The following is a 21,199-nucleotide window of genomic DNA, read 5'->3' on the forward strand; positions in this document are numbered from 1 at the left end:
GGAAAGTGTAACTATGGGTCTTTAGTAGAGTATACCCACAGTTAAAGCATATTGTTTAATTGGTTAATGAGTTTAGCCAATTAATGTCATATCATTGGAGCTTTTGATCTGTAGGTCCACAATGTCCTTTTTTTAGCTCGTAAAAGGAATTGAGTTAACTATGCTTTGGATAGAGTTTGAAATGTTCAAATTCACTTTGGGAAATAATATAATGTATAATGATATATTATAATACAAAGTTTATATTTTATTTAAACTTTATAATATAAATTGATTTTTGGATATGATTTAAAATTAATTTACGGGAGAATTAAATATTTGAAGGAGTTCAAATATCAATGAATTGGATTCATATTAAAACTATAGATTAAAATTATTGTGTATATGATGCACATTAAAACTATAGGTTATGAGAGAAATACAATTGAATATGATTCAAATGTAAGCCAAATTAAATATTTGATATTTAACTTGATAATAATTTTGGAGAATTAAATAATTATTTAATTTGATTTAATTAAATTAATTGAATTAAAACTATAGATTATGTGAGAGATGTTTCATTTAATATGATTTAAATGAAATCATCAATTGAATTAGATTTAATTAATGATTAATTAATTAGATAACTCCCATATAGGGGAGTTACCTAAAAGTGTGGGTGGTTCCACACTTCTCTCATTCTCTATCTCGGTTGATTAAAAAAATTGATTTTTTATCATAGAGGAAAAAGAGAAAAATCTAGCACAAAACAATTATGCTCTTTTTACTCCTCTAAAAGAAAAATCCTCCTTCTTCCTTTCTTTTTCCCGATTCAATTGGTTTCCACAAACCAAAACTTACTAAAGATTTCTCAGAGGATAGGTATGTTGCTCTTTTGGTGGTGTTCTAAAATCCCAATTGGAGATTTAGATTCTCACTTGGTTCTACAAAGGTAAAGGTTTTCTATCCATTTTTTATGTATTTTATGTATGCTTAACCTATTTCTGATTTTACGGTAGGCTAATGTTTGTTTTGATGGAACACGAGACATACGCAACAGAAAAAGGACCTAATTACACTCTAATTGCTTTTAATTAAAAGGAAAATAGCATGCACATTAAAATTAGGGTTATTTGAAATCTTACCTTTAAAGCACCCGAAACTTGCTTTTCCTCGCTAAATCTCAACCCAAACTCTTCCAAACCACCACTAGAGTTGATCTACTATCCTCTGGACTCAGAACCGGATTGTGGGACCCGGTGGATGAAGAAAACCGAGAGAGAGAAAAGGATGGAAAATAAGAATGAATTTGGGTTTGGGTTTTTTTTTTACTCATAGAAATGAGATTTTTCCAGCCCAAATATAGAAAACTCTTTTGGCAAAAAATGGCAAAAGTCTTTAATCCAAATTCAAAAGCCCATTTTATAGAAAAAAAACCATGCAACATTTGCATGAAACAAATCCATAAAAACCCAACACCTAGAATCCACTATCTAAGTGGGCTTCATGTCTCCACTATAAGCCAACATCTAGCCCACTATTTTGTTAGTGGAATTATCCAACAAAAGTTTGGATTTTCCCACTAACTTTAGTCAAAGGGCAAAATAGTCATTTGGTCAAAGTCAAACTTTGACCAAAAAATCAACATTTGACTTTTATGATTTTTTCCGTGTTGACTAATTTTGACCTCCCGAGCATGAATCCGCATTAATTTTCTCGAAATTCAAATCACATTTGAATATAAGGTCGGTCAAAGTTTGACTTTTCAAAGTCAAAAGTCAACTTTTTGACTTTTTACATCTTTGACCATTTCCATTATTTCCGAGCTTTCGAATATGAATGTGTGCATATTCTTGATATTTAAATCACATTTAAATATTAAAGCTATATCTCTAAACTGAAAATCCGACCACTATATCACATATACTTGTCGGTTTCTCTCTCTTCACTTAATTCGAACAATTCGAATTATTCTATCATACTGTTCTAAGTTTAATCCATATGAGCTAGTAGGGGAACCTAATGGACCTACAGATCATGGGCTCCAACAATCTGAGATTAACCGATAAAACTCTTTAACCTAATTAATCAACATTTGTAAACTAACGAGTCATTCCACTAAAGTCCCGTAGTTGCACTCCCCTCACTATAGATATATTTGTGTCCATTTGATACAACCATGATTAGTAAGCTAATCCTTCACAGATTTTTCGTAATCTCGGCTGGGTCATAAAAACCATTTTACCCCCAAGACTACATCTTGTTCCTTAAGTTCCACTGGTTCTCTAATGAACAATTGGTTTAAGGTCCAACCTATAAATCGATCCTCTCTCGAGCCAAGGAGAGGGCGAGGCCCCTTGTTCAAGACCTGGATTCAGTACTAAAGGGAACAACCTATCTACTATCTTTATAACGGGTAGAAGTGAATTCCGTCCTGCACCCTATGTTCCCAGCTATCCACCCGATCTTACCCCTGAAATGGGAGGCTTATTGGGCCAGCGATGATGAGTTGCTCTCACCTATGCAGATCTGAGGATAATTTCGAGTGAACAGGAGTTCATAGTTAACTCAGGATTAAGATTAAGTTACCTAGGTCATCAATTAACGAAATAGTCAATTTTATACATAAAACGACATTTAGAACGTAAAATGTGACTATTTCATAGTTCAGTTTTATGTAAACTCTTTACATAGGATGCCCCCACTTTCATGTCTCCATATGAACGATTTAGGATCACATCGTTTGTACTAACTACAAAGTGGGCCGCATCCATAGTGTCCCCAAAATAAGGTGCCCAAACTTTATTCATATACTATAGACCATTTTGGCTATATATTTGAACTTGATCCACATTTATGTCACTACATAAAGTTCAAACTACATTAAATAGCCTCGGGACCTTAGTTTATTGGATTTAAGATTACAATTTCAATAACAACTTTATCAAAAAACAAAACATAATATGTTTATTAATTTACAAACTACGAGTTTTAGGACATAAAATTCAACATGTATTTCTTTGGTCTCTATACTATTTCTGAATTGCCCGGTGTATGGGTATTTTAGAAATCCCAAATTAATGATGAGTTTTGGTTCTGTGCTTTCCACTGTGCTAAGACTTTCATCCCCATAGTTATGTTTGTATGTAGATGATTTATTAATCTTTGGATCAAACTTGCACACTATAAATGATGTGAAATCCATGTTCAGTGCAAACCTCGATATGAAAGACTTGGGAGAAGCGAGTGTAATCTTAGGCATAAAAGTGACTAGATCTGAAAAAGGAATTTTTTTGGATCAATCTCACTATGTAAAAAAGATTCTAAAGAAATACAATACTTTGAATGTAAACTAGCATGTACTTCTTATGACCTTAGTGTTAAGTTGTTTAAGAACACTAGTGACAGTGTTAATCAAACTGAGTATGCAACTACACTAGGCCTGATACAGCTTATGTTGTAGGATTACTTTATAGTTTTACAAGTAGACATAGAATAGAGCATTGGAATGCTATAAAAAGGGTTATTAGGTACTTGAAGAAAATGCAAAATCTAGGATTACATTATCAGAAGTTTCCCGTTGTCATGGAAGGGTTCAACGATGCTGACTAGAACTCCCTCTCAGATGATTCAAAGGCTACAATTGTCTATATTTTTAATATAGTAGGCAGAGCTAATACTTAGAAGTCCAAGAAATAGACTATTTTAGCCCAATCTATGATGGAGTAAAAAATGATAGCACTAGCAACAACTAATAAAGAAGCAGGTTGGCTAAGAAGTCTGCTATTAGAGATTCCCCTATGAAAAAAACTGGTACCAGTCATATTGATCCATTGCGATAGTACTGCAACAAGCACAAAAGTTCATAACTGTTATTACAACAAAAAGAGACGACAAATATGTCGTAAGCACCATAATATTAGAGAATTCCTCAATACTGGTGCAGTTAGAGTGTATCACATAAGAACTGATGAAAACTTGGCAGATCCTTTGATGAAAGGACTGGCCAGAGAGAAGGTTTTCAGAACCTCAGAAAGGATGAGACTCATACCTATAGAGAGATGAATCACTGTGAGAAAAATCCAACCTATAGACTGGAGATCCCAAGGAATAGGTTCAACAGGTAATAACTGATCACAAGTGATATGAAATGAATCATGCTAAAACGAACACAGAGTTCCCCTCCTATGACTTAGAGTATGAGCATGATATCATGAAGCGTAAGAAAGATTGAATTTAGTTCTTAATGAGATCTATACTTGATGTCAAGTGGAGTACCTAGCTACAGAAGTACTCTTGATGGACTCACCTATGTGAATGTGGAAATGGTGGCCGCTTCCTATGAAAATTTAGGAAAATTATCTAGAGCATCATTTTAAACTTGAACACGTGAACTTTATTTCTAACAAAACTTCCCCAATGGTTCGAAACTCTATTTCTAACAACATCTCACACGTAGCATTATTAATAGTTCGAAAGTGTGCTTTAAGGCCTAGCACGTGTATCCTGGTCTAGTGAACGCTCTAAAGAATTTGCCTAAAATTCCATAAGAGATAACATTGAAAGATGTGTGAGATGTTGTTAGAATTCAGATCAATAGAAGATAACATTGGGGAAGAAAATAAGTCCTTTATCCTATTAAACTCTCTACCATACTCATTTAAATATGTTAAAACAACAATGAAGTATGGTAGAGAAAAGATCACTACAGAAGCAATTATTTCAGTAGTCGGAGTTAGAGAACCTGAATTACAAATGAGCAAGAAAGATCAGCAAGGAAGAGAATGTTTATTTCAAAAAGGAAAACAAAGAACAATGGGAAGGGCAAGCAAAAAGGGGGTGACAAGTCTAAAATCAAGTGTCATTTTTGCCATAAATTTGGACATGAAGAAAGACTATTATGCGAAGAGAAAACTAAACCAATAGAACAAAGGAGAAAAACAGACAATGGAAACTTAGGGGAGAATTCCCTTGTGTATTCAGATGCCTTGGAAACAACTGAAGAGTGTGGTAAGCAGAATTCTATGGAAACTTAAGATTGGTTATAGATTCTGGTTGTTCAGTCCATATGATACCATCTAAAGGTTGGTTTTGTACCTACAAAAAGTGGGATAGAGGACTGATTAACATGGAAAATAATAATGTCTGTAAGGCAATCGTATTGGTTCTGTTTCCTTAAAGTTACAAGATGGTACAGTGAAGCTAACCCAGAATGTGAGGCATATTCCTACCTTGAAGAGAAATCTCCTATCATTGGGGATGTTTGACTCCAGTGGCTGTGAATATAGAGGAGTTGAAGGCACCTTTGAGATGATCAAAGACTCAAAGGTGGTGTTGGTGGCTACTAAAATAAATTACTTGTATGTCATTAAAGATGTACAGATGTCATAGTTAGCCTTGATGGCTTCAGATGAAGATCCTACAGAGAATGAGCTATGGCACAAAAGGCTATCCCACATTAGTGTGAAAGGGTTACAGGTTCCTTCTAAACAAGGGATCCTCCCTAAAGGAATTGGAAATAGTCTGAAATTATGTGAGCATTGCATCCTTGGCAAGGCAACTAGACAAGGTTTCCCTAAAGGACAGCATACTACCAAGAAGATACTTGAATATGTGCATTCTGACCTATGGGGGCCAGAACACTTTCTTTCACTAAGTGGAGCAAGGTATTTCCTTTCTCATGTTGATAATTATTCAAGAAAGAGTTGGGTTATATTCTGAAAGCTAAAGATGGGGTTTTTGGGAGATTTAAAGAATGGAAAACCCTGATTGAAAAACAAACCTCTAAACACATTAAACATTTGAGAACTGACAATGGCTTAGAGTTTTGTGGAGAAGAGTTTAATTTGTTTTTGAAGAGAAAATGGAATTGTAAGGCACAAAACAGTGAGGTATACACCTTAACAAAATGGTGTTACTGAAAGACTCAACAGTACAGTGTTTGAAAGAGTGAGATGTCGGCTGTTAAATGCTCTTTTGCTTGAGAAATATTGGGCAGAGGCAGTGTCCTACACAGTCTATACCCTAAATAGACGTCCACATCAGTCTATTGAGCTGAAAACTCCAGAAGAAAGATGGATAGGAAAGCCTCCCAAGTTATAACACTTGAAGATATTTGGGAGTGTAGGGTATATGTATCAAAGCCAAGGTAAATTGAAACCTAGGGTTGTCAAGTGCATGTTTTTAGGTTTTAAACCTGGAGTGAAAGGATATAGGTTATGACATCCTATTGAGAAGAGTTGCATCAATAGTAGAGATGTTGTGTTAAGAGAAAATGAGATGTTCATGTTATCCGAGCAATAACCTACACCTATGCCTAAGACCAATAGTATAAGGTTTGAGGTGGAGCCTCAAAATGAACAAGGAGCTTCTACCTCTTTTCAAAACCTAGAAGCTGAAGAGGAAGACACTATTGAGACAAGTGAAATTGTGCTTAGTGAACAAGAAGAGACACAAGGAGACCTACAAAACTATACCTTAGCAAAGGACAGGACAAGGAGAACCATTGTGCCCTTGCAAGGTATTTAGAATCTGATTATGCTAGTGTTGCTTTAACTGCTACCATTTCACTAAGCAATAATGAACCCACTAGTTTTGAAGAAGCCACTAACAGCCCTGATGCTAGACAATGGATAGAGTCCATGAATGATGAAATGAGGTCTCTTAATCTAAATGATACTTGGAAATTAGTACCTTTACATAAAGGGTACAAACTTATTTCATGGAAGTGGATTTACAAGTTTAAAGAAGAAATTCCAGGGGTACAAAAGTCTAGATTCAAGGCAAGACTTGTTACAAAGGGGTTCACACAAAAGGAAGGGATAGACTATATAGAGGTTTTTTCTCTTGTTGTAAAACATACATCCATTAGGCTACTCCTTTGCCAAGTTGTTCAAAAGGATTTGGAGTTAGACCAATTCGATGTGAAGACGACATTCCTACATGGTTTGTTGAACGAAACTATCTATATGAAAGAACCCCAAGGGTATGTGAAGAAAGGAGAAGAAGACTTAATGTGTCTACTAAACAAATCAATCTATGGGCTCAATCAGTCACCTAGGTGTTGGTATGACAGATTTGATGAGGTAATCTCTAAAATGGGATTTAAGAGAAGCTTCTATGACTGATGTGTGTATACCAACACTAAAAGCTTTAAAGGACCAGTGTATCTACTCCTATATGTAGATAACATGTTGTTAGCTAAAAGCTCTAAGGAAGTGTTAGGACAAGTCGAGACTCTTCGAAAGAAAGAGTTTGACATGAAAGACCTAGGGGAATCTAGGAGAATTCTTGGTATTGAAATCAACAAAGATAGAAGACAAGATAGACTTTATATAAGTCAAGCTGATTACTATGAGAAAGTACTACAGAGGTTTAAAATGGATGGTGCTAAGCCTGTTGTCATTCCCCCCTACACCTCATTTTAAACTCTCAACTGCTAATAGACCTAAGAGTACAGATGAGGATCACATTAACCATATGAAGGCCATTCCCTACTCCCAGGCAGTGGGATTATTGATGTATCTAATGAATTCTACAATACCAGACTTGTCCTATGCTACAATCTTGGTCAGTAGATACACGTCCAATCCTGGTAAACGTCATTGGGAAGCAATTAAATGGATACTAAGGTATCTTTGTTCATTTAAGGAAGCTCGAATCCTGTACAAATAGAATGACCCCTTTGATGATGAAATGTATGGTTATGTGGATGCTGATTACGCGGGGGATCTAGATAAGAGACGCTCACTATCTGGATAGTTTTCCTATGGGGAAATAATCTAATAAGCTGGAAAGCAAGTCTACAATCTGTTGTGGCCCTATCCACAACAGAAGCTGAGTTCATAGCTCTGTTCGAGGTTGTCAAAGAAGATTTATGGCTAAAGGGATTACTAAACGATTTTGGCATTACACAAACTAAAGCGAGAATATATTGTGACAATGAGAGCACTATCTATATGTCTAAAAATCAATAGTTTCACAATAGAACTAAACACATCGACATTAAGTACCACTTTATCAGATAAGAAATTGAGAAATGGGAAGTTGAGGTAGTAAAAATACACACCTCAAATAATGCGACTGATATGTTGACCAAGATAGTTCCTTAAAGCAAGCTTGGACGTTGCTTGGACCTTCTTGGGTTCGAGTTATCTGAAAAGGGTTAGCTCAAAATCAACACTACAAGCAAAAAGGGAAAGGTCCACTGGATGATTACAAAGGTGGAGATTTTAACAGAAAGAATCGAGATAAAAAAAAGTAGTAGTAGTCAGCTTTGTTGGGGATGATACCCTAAAGTCTCGTGTCATGTAGTTTGTAAACAGTTTGTACGAACGCTTGTGATGTATAATATATGATATTTACTTCACTTATTGACTTTGCACATTGGATGTTTTATTTGCTTTACCACAAATCAATAAACTAAAATCCCTGGTTGTCCTTATGTAACTTAACCATGTATGTAGTGACATACAAGTGGATCATGTCTTAAGTGATAACCAAAATGGTCTGTAGTATATGGATATAGGAGGGAAACCTTATCCTGGTAACGCTACGGATGCGGCCCGCTTTGTAGAATAGTTACAAGTGTTGTGACTTGCTACAGATGGTCTGATCCTGATCATTCGTGTGAGGACATATGAGCGGGGGCGTCCTATACAAAGTGTTTATATAAGACCTAACCACGAAGTGTTAACGTCTCGTTATATAATGTCGTTCATGACAGAGACTTCACTTCACTAGGATGACCATAGGTAACATGACCTCAATCATGAGTGAGTTGGGAACTCCTGCCATTGAGCGAAATCCTTTGATTTGCATGGGTGCAAGTGGCTAGGTCACCGACTCAAACCTACCACTTTAGGAATTTGTCTGATTTGGGAGCTGGGAACTCAGCTATAGAAGATGGAATTCACTCATTCCTCGAAGTAGGGGTAAGTAGATAAATTTCTCCCTTAAGAACTTATCCTGGGCCTTAAATGATGTGGCACCACATACCTTTTCATGGCCCGAGAGGTGTTCACACATAGTAGGACTATGTTGTAATGTTCATTAGGATTAGTGGTACTTAAGAAGTAAGATGTAACTATAGGGGCAAAACGGTAAATTAGCCTAGCTGTATTTACGATCATCTATGAAGGATCATCATACTAATGATTGGTTATATTCGATGGACACAGAAATATATCTGTGGTGAGAAGAGTTTAGTTGTCGGTCTTTAGTGGAATGCCTGGTAGTTAACAGATGGTGGATCTCGTGGCTAAAGAGTTTAGTCAGCTATTCACGTATCATTGGAGCTTCAAGCATAGGTCCATAAGATCCCCTTAGTAGCTTGGATATAAGTTGAGAATCAGTTTTGGGTCAGTTTGAAATGTTCAAATTGACAAGAGGGAGTTCGATTATATATGATATAATTGAACTTGTTAATTATATATGATATAATTGACTAAATGTATGAGATACATTAATTTAGAGGAAATTGAACATAAATATTATTTATATCTAGTGGATGAGAACACACTATGGTTGATATATGATATCAAACTATAGGTTAATGAATATAATATGATTATATTTATTATTTTATTAATTGGACAGTTATGCGATAATTGTCCGGCGTTTTCTCCATAACCATGCATTAGTGGGAAGTTCAATTCGTTTTCGCAACTGAAGAATAAAATAAAATTTGATTTCATTTTTCAAAGAACACACTTAATAGCTCATGGAGTGTTTTGCATTCGATCGCTTAGTAGTTCAGAGCCTATATGATAGCGCCAGTTTACTAGACGATCGCTTACACCCCTATGCGGTTCTTTTAAACTATCGCCCACATTTTACTAAACGATCGCTTAACACCCGAGCTTTACTAAACGATAGTATAGACAATCACCTAGCTTTTCCTACACGATCGTGTACCTCACCTAAACGATCAAGCATCTTGACTATACAGTAGTCGTTGCCTTCTCCCACTTGCTTGATCATTGTATACGATCTGTTTTCCTCCTCCCCTCTACTAAATCCGAACAGATCCCACTCTTTGGATTCTCACTTCGAGAATACTAAGGGCTCCAAGTAGTGGTGTCGTCCCCATCTTCCTGCTGTTCGTGTGAAGCCATTCTTGGTAGACGACCAAGGTGTTGCTGAACAATAGCCTGACGTTCCAGCGAGAGCGAAAGCTTCTATTCGTGGGTGAGCGAGATTTGCTGTGAAGAGATTCTTCAGCTGGTAAGTACTCTAGTTCTCTTGTTTATTTATCTGAAAATACGCCAGTAATTTAGTTGTTTAATGCATATCTGTATGTGTGAATGTATATGTGGAAATTCTGTCACAATGAATTGGAAAGATTCGCTTATGCTCAGAGGTACTCTTATATAAGAGATCCTTCAATCAGCTTATCGTTGACTCTTCTTTCTATTTTGTTTGTTGTAACCACCAGCTCACTGTGAGCTTTTTCCGTTGAAAATAAGAACCTATATAAAAGGGAAAAGAATGAGAGAGTAAGAGAGAGCGCATTCATTATGTAAAAGAAAATTAAAAGAAGAAGCAATAAAAGGTATCATCCCTTTTTGTATAATGGACGTAGGCCTTTGGCCGAACCACTTAACTTCTTATGTTCTCTCTTCCTCAACGATCGTCCAACGCCTCTTAATATCGTCTACACGATCGTCTAGTTCTTCTTAGTATCCTCTACACGATTGTCTAGTTCTTCTTAGTATCGTTTACACGATTGTCTAGTGCTTCTCAGTATCATCTCAACGATCATCTAGAGTTTCTTAGTATCATCTATATCATCTAGTTCCTCTGAGCATCATCTACACGATTGAGCTCGCATGCAGGTAAACGATTGAAAATTTGAAGCTCAAGAATATTGTCTTCCCTGAGTCTTGAAATGAAGTAGCCTGTTTATGCTGAATAGATTGGTCCTTCAAAACAAGAGAATTATAGTTAATTTAGGCCAGAATAAGACTGAAATCGATTTTCCTAAATAAAAGATAGAATAAGATCTCTCAAATATCTTTTAATGAAAATGTTTTTAATATGAAATATATTTCCATAATTTATAAATGTATCACAATATATTAAAATATTTTAATAGTTAGAGATAAATAAGGATAATATCGACGTACGAAGCACTCAAAATCAGTCAAAATCGACTTATGAAAAAGTTGGGGAATGTTTGAATGTGTAAAGCATATGACTTTTGAGTCTCCTCTCTTAACGTAACACACACAACTCAAAACACATAAACTCTGACTTTAGATGTTCAGTCCATCATAATAAATAATAATCCAATTGGAATCCAAAAATCACTTAAAATCTCTTAAATTAAGTGAAACAAAGTTACCAATATTCTAAATAATATATTTGAAAAGAAAATGGTGGGCATTGCAAGGGTGGCTGTGTTGCCTTGCCAGCGAAAATAACGTGTAGATTCTCTTGTCTTAGCACTAATTTGTAGTTTATCAATAGGATTTTCTTAAATATTTGATTGATTAGACACTCCTTCCATTTGGATAGTTGGATGATTTGATTTTCCATTTTTCGTAATTCTTGACCTAATGAACGTAATAAGAACGGTAAAAACAAAATAAAAAACGAAACCTAAGATCTCTTTTAGTAACCATTTTGTTTTTTAAAATTAAGCCTATGGATACTATTTCTATCTCCAAATTTCTTCTTTTGTTATCTACTCTCCATCAATGGTTTAAAAAACAAGCCAAATTTTGAGAACTAAAAAAAGTTGTTTTTGTTTTTAGAATTTGGCGAATAATTCAACCATTGTACTCCAGAAAGATGCAAATAAATCATTGCAAGAAATATAGATGAAATAGGCTTAATTTTTTAAAACAAAAACCAACTAAATAGTTACCCAAAGAAGTCTAAAGCTTCATTTGAAATAACCTTTGATTTTTTGTTTTTTATTCTTGAATATAAACAGCAGTAGTAACTCTTGATTTACATGATGGATGTAATGATCAATAGGAAGAGGAGAAAAAAAACTTCTATGAGCAATTGAGCATCTATTTGAGTCGATCATTTCCAATATCGAATTCAAGTTTCTTTCTTATGTATTGACCTTACAATCTAAAGTTTTACACTTGAGGGAGGAACTGTTATTGGTGCATATGGATCTGGTCTAGGATGACCCCAAGCTTTATATGCAAGATAATCTACAGAAGTATCATCAACTATGCCACCATGTTTGAGAATAAGGTTGGACACTAGTCTCATTTATTAAGAAGGCATTTGAGACAAGAAGTAGAGTTTTTTAGTATGAAAGGTTGTTAAATTCGAGATTTTCATTCATGGGATCACAATATAAGATAATAAGTTATGATATTGATATTTATTAATTGCGAGTTCAAAACTCCTCACAACTATACTCCTCCCAACTTTTATTGAGTGAAACATGCATTAATTTTGTTCTTTTGCCTTATGTTTTAAGAAACCAAGCAACTAACGTGAGCTTAGTTAAATGGTATAGGCATGCACTCTAATCTAAAAGGTCAAAAATCTAATCACCCATCCCGTATGTTATATAAAATTAAAAAAAAAAAAAATTGGAAAATAAATATATATATATATATTTATTTATTTATTTATTTATTTATTGTATTTGGAAGTTGATCAATAATTCAACGGATAAAAAGTGAGACGTATAATAAAGTTTGGTAGATATTTTAAATAGGAAAAAAAAATGTAATCTTTATAAGAAGAAATTTCAATTTTCTATGTGAAAGGTGAGAAGGTGGTTTGGGTGTTTGAACCGTCCGTTTTTGAGTTGTATCAGAGGAAAGGCTCAAGAATTTGAGGCGTCTGCCGTCTTGTTCCATTCCAATTCCTCCGAATTTCTTTGATTGCTCGCGAAGCAACCGCGAAAGTTCCACGCCGTTGGTCGTTTTTCACTATTGGTAGGTTGGGATCATCTTCATCGCGCCCTTCCCTACAAAAAGGGTTTTTCTCTCCACAATTTTTCGTCAATCCGTTGGGAAATTTGAAAACCTTGGTTCTTGTTTCGATTTTTCTCCGTACACAGGTCAGTTTAATGGCTAACTTCCTCTACAATTGCCTTTTTCTTTCTTTTCGTTCTGTTCTTTGTGGAGAAGGGTAAAAAATGGTTGAGTGAAATAGCGGTTATCTAATTTCTTTTGCTTGGGGTTTTTTGGGGGGGTTGGTTTCGGAATCAAATAGATGAAACCCAGAACGGGTTGATGATTGGGCGATTGTTATGTTAGGTCTTTTGAATTTTTATTAGTTTCTTGCAATTGTCTTTGTTTTTTCAACCAAAATTTCTGAAGTAAGATGGAATTGTTAGGGTTTCGTGAATCGAGTTTCGTTAAAAAATGTTCGGAATGTTGCCGCAGAGTCGAATGGCCGCTGGTGCGGCTTGTAAACGGGTGGGGCAATTGGTGGCCAATTCAGGTTTACGAAGGCTTGGAGTTTCGAATGTTTCTTCGTTTGAAAGCTCAATCTTCGACCATTCTGCAAGTAGTTTATCGGCATCCATCTCCTTGATTTCTCGGTACAGACACTGTGAATGTAGGCAGATCTCTCAGCTTGTGAAATCTAACGGAAAGCGATTGTTTCTAGTCGACACTTTAGCCCTAGTAATTTCGCTCTCTTTATTCATTGCTTCATCTCAGTTTTGTTGTATTTTTCTTTTGATATCTGAAGGAGGATGGAATAAGAATTTGAACATCTCTGCACTCTCGTTAGGGCTTCTGGAAAGTTATTTGATTTCTTTTCTTCCAGGTTAGAAAATTGGAGGGTCAAGGAGTGCCCTCAAATCAAGCTGAGGCAATAACAGCTGCCATTACTGAAGTGCTGAATGACAGCTTGGAAAATATATCTCATTCATTTGTTTCAAAGGGGGAGATGCAGAAAGTTAGTTTTTGTGTACTCTACATTTTTCTCTTACATATTTTCAATTCAGCTAATCTTGGTATAGTTCAATGCTGACAATATTCAATAAGATGAAGTTTTTGATGAAACGAGCATGTATAACATCTATCATTTTACTTCCTTTATTATTTTTTACAATCTAACTAACCTTTAAATGGATATCACTGTAGATTGAAATGATCCAGGATTCGAATTTGTCAAAGTTCAAATCTGAAGTTCAAAGTTCACAGGTACCAACTTCTATTGCTTATTTAACTGCTGTACTTTTTATACACCACTAGCTAGCTTCCATGATTTTCTGATAAACATATAATAATAATAATAATGATGATGATGATGGTGATAATAATGTTTGAATTTCACGTCTTGCTGTATTTTGTGTACTTGCTCTATCCTTGTTTAGTTTCTTAGTCTGGTTCGATGATAGTATCTATTTATAATACTCTATAATTTGTTTGGTTTAACAACAAAATAAAGGGAGAAGCCTTAAATCAAAAATGTCTTTTGATAATGTATACCAGTATTTAGTTTCCATTTGGTGTCCTGTATTATAAACTTAAGAATGTTGTTGTATGTCTTGAACAGAGTAGAAATATTCCAGACTGATGTGATGATCTACACTCCTAATTTCCTGTTTCTTTCAATATGTGAAATAATTATGCTTGAATAGGTTAGCGCTTGATCTTTCATGAGTTGGTTCAGCAGTTACGAACCATAAGCTTAGATGTCTTTTAGGTTATGGGATCAAATTCTTAGTGGCATTATTTTCAAGATGCCTGATACCGTACTAACTTCATGGGCCTTATCCAAATAATGCGTATTTTGGATAATGGGAATGGGGTCAGGGGCTAAAGCTTCCGTTAGGAACCAAGGTACTATGGGCTACCTTTGTCCCACATTGGTTAGAATGAGATGTCTAATGTGGTACTTAAGTGGCTTGGCTCTCTCACCCCAATAGTTGGCTTTTGGGGTGTGGTTCTCCAAAGTGTTTAAGTACTTAACAATGGTATTAGAGCCGGTTGTTGACGTTTCGGAGTGGAACCGGCAAAGGGTTCTGACCAGGTATAGCCGAGTGATGTATAGTTGGAGTAGCCGCTGGGACATCGACTTTTCGAGGATGGGGTATTGTTAGGAACCAAGGTAGTATGGGTTGCCTTTGTTCCACATTGGTTAGAATGGGATGACCAATGTGGTACTTAAGTGGTTTGGCTCTCCCACTCCAATAGCTGGTTTTTCGGGTGTGGTTCTCCAAGGTACTTAAGTACCTAACAGTTTCTTGGAGCATGGGAAATTTATAGAGCTAGTTTATGTCTTGTTGAATTCTTGATAGATGAACTTGCTAGTGAAAGTAAGACATTTACTGCTCTGCACACTTTACACGTCTTGTAGCAGCGTAGCCTATGAAATTTGTATTTTCCCATTGTTTATGCCTGGTTTGGGCTTTCCAAACTATTATGGTGTTTGCACTGCTAGGAAATTTAATATTTTTGTACACAATGGACGTGAAGCTCTTATATGCTACTCGAGTTTTACGGGTTCTGACTTTAGAGGATTTTTCCAAAAAAAAAAAAAAAAAAAAAAAAATTGTATAATGGAATCTTATTCCGTCTTTTTTCCTTACTGCTGCTGAGAAATCTTCTGGAACGTTTCTGATCCATTTCCTGCTAGTTTACTTTGCAACAAGTTTCTTAACAATGTTGGATTGTTTGTTTATGTTCACTGACATTGGATTGAACACATGGTATGTAGGGGCACCATTTTTCTTTATTGGGACACGAAACCGAAAAACTCCGAAATGATATTGAGAAGATGCGCAGTGAGTTGAGGTCTGTTTTACTGTACCTCAGTTTTTGTATTAAATGTATACTAGCTTCGAATTTAAACATTAACTTGTACTCTCTTAAATTAATCTTATTGGTAAGACCTTTGACTACGGTGTAGGTATGAAATCGACAAAGTCACAGCTGGACAGCGATTGGATTTGAATCTTGAAAGAGGGTAAGTATACTTTTCCATGTAAAAGAAGCACGTCAGTGTGGTAGTGTACATTTGCTTTGATTTTACCTTTGCTTACAAGTTCTGATGCTCATAAATGCAGGAGGATACGGGATGAGCTAGCTAATCAGAATGCTGAAACAACCAACCTAACCAATAAACTTGATCGGGTAAGACCAACCACTTGAAGAGGATGTTGGACAATTTAAATAGTGTTCTTTATGGTTTTTTACAAGCTGAGAAAAACAAGTTTATGGAATACGTATTTGGTTTGTAGGTTTATAATTTATAGAGGTCAACATGCAGTTTAAAAGATGGTTTTTTAGAAGTTAGATCTATCTAACATGAGTTTTGTTGCCAATATAATTATCAAACTCTTAGTTTAACTTTAGATTAAGCAAATTCACATACAAAATATAGACTAACCAAGTTACATCAGACTAATTTGTGAGCTGCAAATCCCTTGAAACTTTATTATAGATAACTGGACAGAACTAAACTAATCATTCCAGATTTGAATTGTTGTTCCTGAAAATTTCAGGAAATTCATGGTCTCAGGGCACAGCTGGAAGCTGCGAAATACGATGTAATAAAATACTGCATTGGAACGCTTGTTTCCATTTCTGCTGTTGGTCTGGCTGTACTCCGCATCTTAATGTAAACAATTGAAGTCAGTTCTGATAGAGATTCAAAATCATAACTGGTTTAGAGAGGATGACATTTATTTCTATTTTTTTTCTTTAACCCTGTGTTAGAGAGGATTCTTGAAAGTTAAAGCTATTTTCTCCGAGAGAGTTTCCATTTATTATTTGTTTTCTCATGGAAATGGATCTCGATGTAGCATTTGAATTGTACTTATACTTTATTTAAGATGATTATAGTGATAATAAACATTGTTGTAAAGACTTCTTTTGATGTGATGATGGGTTGTTCAAAAGTTTAGTGCCCATGTTATTGTATTTATTTTCTATATCCTCTTGCATTTTTATAATTATAATCCCATTGTAATTCGTTCTTATCAATTTCTTTCTATTTATACTATGTTAAAATTTAGGTTTAAATTCTATTTTGACGCCAACCGAGTTCAAATATATCATACCAATGTATCATTTATTTATTATTATTAATAATTTTTTTATTACTTTTGACGAGATATTTTGGATGTGTAGCTAGGTCCAATTTGGCCCAAGAACCCAAAGCAGAAGTCTTAGTTTCACCCAGCAAACCGTACGACCCTCTCACATGCCATCATAAACTTAGGGCCTATTGAATTGACTTGAAAAAAAATATATTTTTTTAAAAATTCATTTTTATTTAAATATTTTTTATAAAAATTAATTAAGATATGTTTGAAAAATTATTTTGATTAGTTGTCAAACATTCAAATTTCTTACTTATTTTTTAAATTAAACACTTAAAAATATATTCCAAACACTCTTATATGAAGATTTAAGGTCTATTTGGTTGGTAATTCAAGTTTTATTTTATGTTTATAGATTTATTGAGTTCAACAAATGTCGGACAATTTGGATTTGCCCAAATAGTGCAAATTCTAGAAAAATATATATTTTTTAATATTTTTTAATATTTTTAATGTATTTAGATTTTAAAATACATCATTATATTGAATAAAGATAAAAATGTTTATAAATATATTATGTCATGTTATAAACTCAATTTATTTTTTTGTAAAATTAAAATATGTATTATACAATGTATTATAAATTATATAATATTATTAAATAATAATTATACCAAAATTGTAACATAAAACATGTAAAAACTTAATCAGTAATAGTTTAGAATCAACCTCATATTTAAAGATATCCATTTAACTTGCAGGGTCGGAGCCCTATGGGACCCAACTATAGATGGGGTAAGAAATACCCAATTAGACGGGTATTGGGGGAGAGAGCGAGGAAAAAGTTTCTCCCATAGGCTAAATAGGGTCGGGGACGTGGATTATATTCCCTGCCCTCGGCCCCGTGTCGTTTCCCCGTCTTGCCCCAATTATATATATTTAATTATATATATAATTAATTAATTAATTATATAACTTTTTATTTGATATATATATTTTTTATTGGGTAGAGATTAAGATATATCGTTGTGATATTTTAATTTTAGATTTAAAAATTATGAAGATGAAACATTTTAATAATATTTTTTTCACATATGAGAGGTATTTAATGATTTAAAGTAAAGAAATTTGATATAGTAATTTAAGTTAGTTAATTTTTTAAAAAAAAAAAAATCCAAACAAGGAAAAGATTCCTTACAGGGAACCTGATTCCCGCAAATTTTTCCCGAGAAATCTCGACTCGAATTCTCATGAAAAATTTTATGGGGATGGAGAATGAAATGGGTAATGGAGATGGGGATGGGGAAGCCATCTCCGACCCCATCCCGCAAGACACTTCTACTCATATTTAGTAGATAATTACTACTAGTTTTACCATTAATAATATATCAAACACATTTAAAATAATTATTTAAATTAGAATTCAATTTCTAAATTTGCTATCAAAACACATATATGAAAACATGAAATAAAACTCTGGTTAAATTGAATCCCTTATTTTTAAAATTCTATTTATGAATTCCTAGTCAAACATGGCCTAATTTATGAATGAGGTACACATTATGTTAAATTTTAGAGTAAATGTCGGAAAGAAGCTGGTGGTATGATTTCAAAATTTTCAAAACCATTGTTTAAATTATGAATTTTTTTAGGGTGGAAGATCATGCAAGCTAATTACTATTGTGCTAAGCTCACGTTACCATTAAATTATAAATTTAATGTCTGTAAGTTAAATTTGTAACGGTATAATTGTTGACAATTACATCGTTAACAGTTGGCTTTTTAGTATTATCACAAATGATATTTTATATGAATTTTGTACAATCTCACAACCTATCAAGCAATGCCTAATAGCCCAAGTAGTTAATCAAAAATTGTATTTCAGTTAACCCTAAACTAGTAAAAAACACTTTCTTGACAATAATTATCATGTTTTTGTCCTAATTTGCATTAAATTCTTGGGTTCTTTTGTTGTGAGCTTTTTTAAGTTGAAAAACCTATACTTAAATACCGATTTATTGGAAGATTTTAAACTAGATCACTGATGCAAAAATTCAGAAAAAGTCTTCATTCAATACAAGAAAATCTAATTTTTGCAACTTAATCTACTGTTATTCAAAGTAGCCTAGTAGAACTTGCTAGCAAAAAATTAAGAGTTTCGAGTCGTCAATTCATTGCAATCAATCTCTATTGAAAATTCATATTCATACAGGAATCAACCAAGAATTTTGAAATTCATAAGAAAGATTATAAAATTCTCAAGAACTAAACCTGATTGAAAATTTTCCAAGAGTTAGGACGTCCCTAGCCTTGATATTGATTTCTTCAATCAATCCAAAGAAATTACAAGTATGGAATCAAATAATACAAAAATAGGAGAAAGAATGACGAAATTTGGGCAAAAGTTCTCCAAGTGCTATGAAATTCCTCTCAAAATTGGTCTCTTGTTCGTGTAAAAATTGAAAATTAGCTTTTATATCTAGGTCGCAGCGTTGCAATGCTGAGGATAGCATTGCAACTCCCTTGTCAAATTTTGACCTCAAGCATGGGGGCAGGGCTACAACGGTGGTGCGATGTTGGCTTGCGGTGAGGCGCGCGTGCGAAAACTTGAATTTTTTCATGAAGCTTCATAGCGTTGTGATGCTAGAGGGTAGCATTGCAACACTACCCTGTGTTGAAGGTACTGCCTTCAAGTGTCGCATTGGAGCATTGGGCTAGGGTTATGACTAATGGCGTTAGTATATAATAAACGGAAGCAATTAAGGATCTAAGCAGTCTAACTACATGAATTTTAGTTAATTAGCATGCGTGTTCATAGTTGTCAATATTTTAGGGTTTCTAGTGAATACCTTTGATGATTCCTCCAAATTGCTTGAATTCACCACAAGTTTCTTCTTCAATCTCTATAGTAGACAACCACAAAAGTCCTCTACTAATCTCAGGTCTTAGATTGGCTGGTGGAACTCAAATTGAGAAGAATTGATGTGGTCTTTAAGAGTTGAGGTAGACAGGAAAAACTAATTTTTCTTTTTCTGATTTCAGGTTGCATGATTCCCAAATTTGAACTCAAAACCTCAATTTATAATTGTTAACCATGCAAATAAGATTAAATGAGATGATGCCACTTAATTTTCCTAAGAATTAAGTGGCATGAGGTGTTTAAAATGGAAAATGTGGGATTATCTCACTTTCCATTTAATCCAATTTTAAATGTGAAGTTGGGTTAATTGATACTAAAACCAAAGTTATAAATTTGAAATACTTAAATTCAAAATCAATTAAACTAATTTCAAAATTTCAAAATTTAATAAACTTATTTGAATAATTAATTAAACTAATTTAATTAATAAATTTAATATCCAATATTAAATCAATATAACACCTCATTAAAATATTTAAATCATATTTAAATATTGGCAACTCTCTAAAAGCGTAACGTTTAATTCGATAATTAAACCAAGTTTGAACATTTCAAATTCTCTCAACATGCTATTCTAAGGTGTAATTCTTTTATGAGCTAGTAGATAGACCTAATGGACCTACAGATCACGAGCTCCAACGATTTGAGATTAATTGGCTAAACTCTTTAGACCGAATTAATCAATATTCATTAACTACCGAGACACACCACTACAGCTCAGTAATTGCACTCTCTTCACTGTAGATGTATTTCTGTCTACTTGATTTAACGATAATCAGTAAGTCAATCTTTCACAAGTCGTTCGTATTTACAGCTAGGTCAAAATTACCATTTTACCCCGTAATACATCTTGCTCCTTAAATCTTCATTGATCCTCTAACGAACAATTGGTTTATGGTCCTACCAATAAACTGAATCCCTCTCTGCCACGAGCGAACGAGACCCCTTTGTTCAAGACCAAGAATCAGTACTTAAAGGAACAACCTATCTACTAATTCTAAGATGGGTAGGAGTGAATTCCATCTTGTAGTACTATGTCTTCAACTATCTTTCTAGTCTTACCCTTAAATGGGAGGCTTATTGAGCGACGATGTTAAATCACTCCCACCTTTGTAAATTAAAGGATAATCTCGAATAAAAGGAGTTTACAGTTAGCTCAAGATTAAAATCGAGTTACCTTAGGTCATCGAATTGAAATAGTCAATTTTAACAGTAAACAATCGTTATAAAGAAAAAGTAACTATTTCGTGGTCTGGTCTTATGCAAAATTCTTTTGCATAGGATGCCTCCACTCGCATGTCTCCACATGAATGACTTTG

The 21,199-nt window shown here is 34.2% G+C and overlaps 1 protein-coding gene across 4 annotated transcripts; it reads left to right on the forward strand.

The window, feature by feature from the left end:
- Window positions 1-12,614: 12,614 nt before the first annotated feature.
- On the forward strand, window positions 12,615-16,782 carry LOC120069174 (protein FMP32, mitochondrial-like). Of its 4 annotated transcripts, none has more exons than XM_039020847.2 (8): window positions 12,615-13,018; window positions 13,298-13,589; window positions 13,735-13,866; window positions 14,055-14,114; window positions 15,634-15,710; window positions 15,826-15,882; window positions 15,983-16,049; window positions 16,421-16,782. In XM_039020847.2, exons 2-8 carry the CDS (start codon window positions 13,326-13,328, stop codon window positions 16,538-16,540), a joined length of 777 nt encoding a protein of 258 aa, XP_038876775.1. In that variant the 5' UTR covers window positions 12,615-13,018; window positions 13,298-13,325; the 3' UTR covers window positions 16,541-16,782. The 4 variants fall into 4 exon arrangements, with proteins under 4 accessions (XP_038876775.1, XP_038876776.1, XP_090172523.1 ...); XM_039020848.2 differs by having other exon boundaries at window positions 13,347-13,589; XM_090316397.1 differs by having other exon boundaries at window positions 12,660-13,018; window positions 13,347-13,589; window positions 16,392-16,782.
- The last annotated feature ends 4,417 nt before the right edge of the window (window positions 16,783-21,199 follow it).

Source organism: Benincasa hispida, chromosome 1 (assembly GCF_027475165.1).
Source record: "Benincasa hispida cultivar pf3 chromosome 1, pf3_genome.v1.1, whole genome shotgun sequence".
Taxonomy (NCBI): Eukaryota; Viridiplantae; Streptophyta; class Magnoliopsida; order Cucurbitales; family Cucurbitaceae; genus Benincasa; species Benincasa hispida.

Coding starts and splice junctions, on each gene's coding strand:
- LOC120069174 (XM_039020847.2), top strand. CDS start 13,326: ATGTTCGGAATGTTGCCGCAGAGTCGAATGGCCGCTGGTGCGGCTTGT. Junction 13,867..14,054: donor CAAAGGGGGAGATGCAGAAA/GTTAGTTTTTGT, acceptor ATATCACTGTAG/ATTGAAATGATCCAGGATTC. Junction 14,115..15,633: donor CTGAAGTTCAAAGTTCACAG/GTACCAACTTCT, acceptor CATGGTATGTAG/GGGCACCATTTTTCTTTATT.